This window comes from Hyla sarda, chromosome 2 (genome assembly GCF_029499605.1).
Source record: "Hyla sarda isolate aHylSar1 chromosome 2, aHylSar1.hap1, whole genome shotgun sequence".
Classification (NCBI taxonomy): domain Eukaryota; kingdom Metazoa; phylum Chordata; class Amphibia; order Anura; family Hylidae; genus Hyla; species Hyla sarda.
In genome coordinates this window covers 150,377,452-150,383,869 of record NC_079190.1, presented here as the reverse complement: position 1 = coordinate 150,383,869, position 6,418 = coordinate 150,377,452, and the positions used below count along the sequence as shown (strand labels likewise).

General features: G+C 41.6%; 1 protein-coding gene across 1 annotated transcript; it reads left to right on the top strand.

Moving 5' to 3' along the window:
• Positions 1–1,264: 1,264 nt before the first annotated feature.
• Positions 1,265–6,124, top strand: SLITRK1 (SLIT and NTRK like family member 1). Its single transcript, XM_056555581.1, has one exon. The coding sequence runs from the start codon at positions 2,171–2,173 to the stop codon at positions 4,259–4,261; it is 2,091 nt and encodes a 696-aa protein (XP_056411556.1). The 5' UTR covers positions 1,265–2,170; the 3' UTR covers positions 4,262–6,124.
• Positions 6,125–6,418: the final 294 nt, after the last annotated feature.

Sequence of the window (6,418 nt, the reverse complement as noted above, 5' to 3'; positions counted from 1 at the left end):
GGGAGGCAGGTAAGAGCCCTCCCGGTGTCCGATCAGCTGTTCGGGATGCCGCGATTTCACCGCGGCGGTCCCGAACAGCCCGACTGAGCAGCCGGGTCACTTTCACTTTCACTTTAGAAGCGGCGGTCAGCTTTGACCGCCGCTTCTAAAGGGTTAATACCGCACATCGCCGCGATCGGCGATGTGTGGTATTAGCCGCGGGTCCCGGCCGTTGATTAGCGCCGGGACCCACGCGATATGATGCGGGATCGCGGCGCGATCCCGCTTCATATCGCGGGAGCCGGCGCAGGACGTAAATATACGTCCTGCGTCGTTAAGGGGTTAACAGCAAGTAAATAGCAAAGTGTCTTATAATTACATAAGGAACAATATATTAAAAGTTTAATTTTGTGACAAGTACTCTTTAATGTTATGGCTGATAGTTTTGAGCGGCATAGGCCATATTCAAATTTGCGATATTTCGCGAATATATGGACGAATATTCGTCATATATTCGCTAAATTTGCATATTCATAATATTCGCGTTTTATTTTCGCATATGCGAAAATTCTCGCATGCGAAAATTTGCATATGCGAAAATTAGCATATACAAAAATTAGCATATGCGAAAATTCGCACGTCAGTCTCACACAGTAGTATTAGAGCCTTCTTTACACCACACAAGCTGGAAGCAGAGAGGGGTGATCACTGTGATGTGTACTGTGAAAAAAAAAAAAAGAATATTCGTCATTACGAATATATAGTGCTATATTTGCGAGTATTCGTGAATATGCGATATTCGCGAATAAAATTCGCATTGCGAATATTCGCGAGCAACACTAACCATTGGCTGATGGGACAGATATTAGGCGGTGGTATTAATGTTATGGCTGATGGAACACAATATTAGTTGGTGGAGTTAATAATATGGCTGATGGGACACAACATTTCGCAGTGGTATTAATGGTATGCAATGTATAATACTATGAATGATCTGTGTTAGACCACTTACATAGAGCCGTCTATATTCATTGGTATAACCTGTATACACACACACACACACACACACTTATGTTACTTTTAGGGGTGTCTAATGTGAGAAATAGGGGGATTGCCTGTTGAAAGGGGCTTGGCTATGCAGAAAGGGGGCATGGCCTAGAGAAGCTTTGCCAAAAAAATGGGCATGGGACCTGTCACCTTTAATTACTGGGGGCTGTTTGACATAACATACAGACCCTTCACTACTTGCGCTTCCATGTGTGCACAGCTTATAACAGAATTGTGTGTTTTTAGACAGAGCCCCAGCCAGTGTGCGCACCTGTGTGTGTGTGTACGTGTGTGTGACATCACATGGTATCCAGAGGAGATAGTCTCTAAACTTCTCCAGCAGCTGTGTCACTAGATCACCGGTCTTTAATACCAGCATTTTTAACGCTTGCCCTGTGCACTGATTGATTTTTTCCAGCATTCCCTCTGCAAATGGATTTTTCCACTGCAGCTCAGCAGAGGGTGTCAGATCTTTCAGAGTGCACCAGGCTGGAACGAACAGAGCCTCTTAGCAACTGACTGGTTCCCTCAGACACACTCACACACATTCTCATAGACATAGACACGCACACAGCAGCAGTGTGGATGGTAATCCGGAGCCTGAAGAAAAAGCTGAAAAACGCAGCGATTGCGGAAATTTCGCAGCGCCATTGGCTCGACGTGCAGTGCTAGGCTGGGGCGTGATTTCAGCACCATCAAGCTGTGGACAGCGCACACTGACGATGAGCGTTACCTACAGCAGAATAGAAGCAGCAGCAGCTGAATAGAAAAATCCTAAATCAAGGCATAAGGAGGCTGCTGGAGAGGAACCTTCCCCAGCATCTTATCTCCCTGTCTGGCTGGCTGCAGCATGGCGTGGCCGAGGACTGGCACAGGGCACAGCACACTTTGTGAAGCCTGATTCTGCAACCTTTGGATGTTTACTGCTGCATACCTGCTCCATTCTACGTGACTCTAATCTGTGGATCTATTGTTGACTGGAGTCTGGGATTACTGCAGTGGAGGAGACAAGGGGAGAGCCGGCATCTTCAGATCAGGTATTTTATTGCTGCTTTCCTTTAGCTGCTGAGTAACTGAGATCTCTGTTGGAGATGGATTGTTAACACATTGCGATGAGATCGGGAATGCATTGCTCTGATTAAAAATGCTGCTTTGGATTCTGCTGCTGGAGATATCTCTTTGTTTGGCCGCTGGAAACGTTACAAGAGACGTTTGTAAAGAAAGGGTTTGTTCTTGTAACGAGGTAGAAGGGGATCTGCACGTAGACTGTGAAAAGAAGGGATTCACCAACCTCCAGCATTTCTCTGCTCCCACTTCCCAGTTCTATCATCTCTTTTTACATGGCAATTCCTTAACAAGGCTTTTCCCTAATGAATTTGCTAACTTTTACAATGCAGTCAGCCTTCACATGGAGAACAATGGCTTGCATGAGATTGTCCCTGGTGCTTTTTTGGGCTTGCAACTGGTAAAACGCCTGCACATTAATAACAACAAGATCAAATCGTTCAGAAGACACACGTTCCTGGGACTGGATGATCTGGAATATCTCCAAGCAGATTTTAACCTGTTAAGGGACATTGACCCAGGAGCATTTAGGGACTTGAACAAGTTAGAGGTGTTAATCCTAAATGACAACCTCATTAGCACCTTACCTACTAATGTGTTCCAGTATGTGCCAATCACACACCTGGATCTCCGGGGAAACAGAGTTAAGACCTTACCCTATGAGGGGGTCTTGGAACAGATCCCAGGTATAGCTGAAATTCTTCTGGAGGATAACCCTTGGGACTGCAGTTGTGATCTGTTATCTCTAAAGGAGTGGCTAGAAAATATTCCAAAGAATGCATTGATTGGTAGGGTTATTTGTGAAGCCCCCACTAGATTGCAGGGCAATGATTTAAATGAGACCTCAGAGCAAGAGCTGTGCCCCTTAAAAAATGCAGTTGATTCTAGTCTAGCTGCTCCTCCTGCCCAGGATGAGACCTGTGATCCTGGTCCAATCCCAACCCCCTTTAAAGTCAATGGCCAAGATGACTCTGCTACCCAGGGTTCCTCGGTAAGTGGAGGAACCAAGATACCAGGCAACTGGCAGCTAAAAACGCGACCCACAGCTGTTGTGTCAGAGACAAATTCCAATGATAAACCAAATCACACCATTGTGTGTCCAGCTGCCTGCAGTTGCGGTAAGCAAATTATTGGCACTGGATTAAAAGTAGACTGCAGTAACAAAAATGTCAAGAGTCTCTCTGATTTGGAACCCAAACCAACCAATGTTCAGGAATTATTCCTGCGAGAGAATAAAATCCACACCATAAAAAAATCCAACTTTCTGGATTATGTGAATTTAACCTTACTGGATTTAGGAAATAACAACATAGGCATGGTAGAAAATAATACCTTTCAGAACTTGACTGATCTAAGATGGCTGTACATGGATAAAAACTGCATAGATACCCTTACCCCGGATAAATTCACTGGCTTGCAGAGCTTGGAGTATCTCAACCTGGAATTTAACTTTATTCAGCTGATTCTGCCAAACACATTCAATCCTATGCCCAACCTCAGGATTCTTATCCTCAACAACAACCTTCTTAAGTCTCTACCTGTGGATGTGTTTGCCGGTGTCAGTCTTTCCAAATTAAGTCTTCACAATAATTACTTTATGTACCTTCCAGTGGCAGGGGTATTGGATCAGCTCACCTCTATCATACAGATAGATCTACATGGCAACCAGTGGGACTGCTCTTGCAATAATGTGCCTTTCAAACAATGGGCAGAACGACTTAGCCCCGAGGTAATTGTAAGTGATCTCAAATGTTATTTCCCAGAAGAATTCTGGGGGAAAGACTTCAGATTTCTTTCTAATGACATGATGTGTCCACTGCTGTATGCAAAAATCTCCCCCACTCTAAATGCTCTTAATAAAAATAGCACTGGCCTTGCAGAGACCAATACTCATCCCAATTCCTACCTAGAAACCAGCCGGGTATCTATTTCTGTGCTAGTACCAGGGCTCTTGTTGGTGTTTGTTACCTCTGCCTTCACAGTAGTTGGCATGCTCGTATTTATCCTTAGAAACAGGAAAAGATCGAAGAGAAGGGATGCCAACTCTTCTGCTTCAGAAATCAATTCCTTGCAGACAGTATGCGATTCTTCTTACTGGCATAATGGCCCCTACAATGCAGATGGCACTCATAGAGTATACGATTGTGGGTCTCATTCACTGTCAGACTAGATGTGCTAGATTGGGAAAGTGTGGGGGTGGGAGGAGGGTTTATTAAAGGCAAATAAATACTGCAACCTGGAGCTGTCACATATTCCAAACACAAAGAACACAAAAATATTGTGCAATGCTGTAACATTCGCTACAATTGTGCCATTTCCATGAATAGAATTTGTTTCAATGCTACCTTATTGTGAAGCAACACTGATGTCCATGAATAATCCAAACATTGGGTAAAAGACGCATCCGGTACCAGTAAGCCAGCTGTGCTACCTGAGAAGTTGATGGGGTAACCAGCCATTTCTTGAGTGGGGGTTGTGTTCCAGAAGGATCAAGGCTGGAGTAATGGGAGGCTACTTATCGTGCATCATCTGTTCCTACTGTGTTGGTGCAGAAGTGGGAACATTGCACGAAGGCATGAATGTAATGTAAATAAGTGACTAGTGAAACTAAGTGCTGCATGGCTCGCATGGATACAACGTACCCCTGGGGCGCTCAAGTGAACTGGAGATCAAGTCTGAGCCACCCTTAAGTCTCTTCTTCTCCAAATCTCTCTATACAGTCTCGGTATAAAGTGCCATTGCTCTATCTTTTGTAATGGATAACACAGAACAGACCATAAGTTTACTGTGGAAAAAAAAAGAGAATAATAATAATTGTACTGTTTTATTTAATACTGTATGTGTTTGCATGAATAGTTCCATTATTCCTTGATTTTCTTTCTTTTTTTATTTTTTATTTTATGCAAACTACCCAACGTTCATTTACATACAGTATCTACATATGCATTTCCATTCTGAATGTACAATGGTTATCGGTTGTTGTTATTATTATTATTATTATAATTATTATTTTTTATTATGGTTACAGTGTAAACATTCAAAGGAAATCCGATGCAGATGAGCATGACGAGTTATTGTCGTTCTAATGCTTAGGGTGGAGAAAATAATCAACCTAAAAATAATGATGGAGGGTATTATGACAAAAAAAAAAAAAAAAAAGAAAGGATAATGTTGAAAATTCAGTATATTCAAAAATTTTATAATGGCATATTTTTCAGTATTAAAGTGAAATGTTTCCAAATATAATTTGTCACTGAATTCCTGTGTAAATGGAGGTATTGTGAATTGGCTTTGGGGGTGGTAGGTGGTTAATGCTGATGCTCGAGGATGCATGTATTTTTGATGTGCCACCTAATCCTTCGGTAAATTAGAAGTCAGTTTGGGCGATGCAGATGCAGCATTGTCTGATATTCATGTAATTGACTCGCCATAGAGCAGACTCATTAAGCTGATTCCAGATTTGAATCGTCAGCATTTCGAGCCCAGATGCAGCACAAATGACTGACAGTCTTGTCTGCAGACAATTTAGCATCAGCTTCTGGAGGAAATTTGAAAACTAATTAGTGGAAGAACAATCCCAACGGATTTTAACATTGCAACAGAATGTATGAATAAATCGGTCTGCGATCAATCCCATCTCGGTTATCTTGATACAATGAATTTTATACCCCATAGGCAATGCACTATAGATCACATATACGCATACAGTATGTTTTTGTTTTAAGAACAGCTTGTGGTTGGCTATTGAGATTGAGTCTTGAATTACCGAGGCTTGTTGGTTTTATTGCAGTGGTTTCCTACTATATGGTTTAACATGAAATTGCATTTTGAAGGCATTGCATGCATCCAGTGTTGTCAGACATCTATATAATACTGTAAATGTGTCGAGCACACCTACAATAGATACATCCTATTGATTAGCTAATAAATGACATGGATGCAGCTTCTGATTTCAGACATGGGAGGAACTGATGCAATCATTTGACTACCCAAGCAATGTATTAGACATTTAGTTATGGGTATCTAAGTGATAATTCATTATATTAGCTGGTGTTACAGCTTTATATCATTTTATTGCATCATGGGTAGTATTGTGATATATATATATATATATATATATATATATATATATATTTAAATATATAAAATTTATTTTTATTTTTTTTGGGGGGGGGATACTTATCAGTGTTATATCTCTTAGCCTAGTGCTAGGGCATTTGTCAGTACAACAAAAATTTCAGAAGCACTGTATATCATGTACACACTGCAACATTAAGTTCTACATGTAAATAAATCTGTGACACTGTATATCCTTTATATTAAAGGA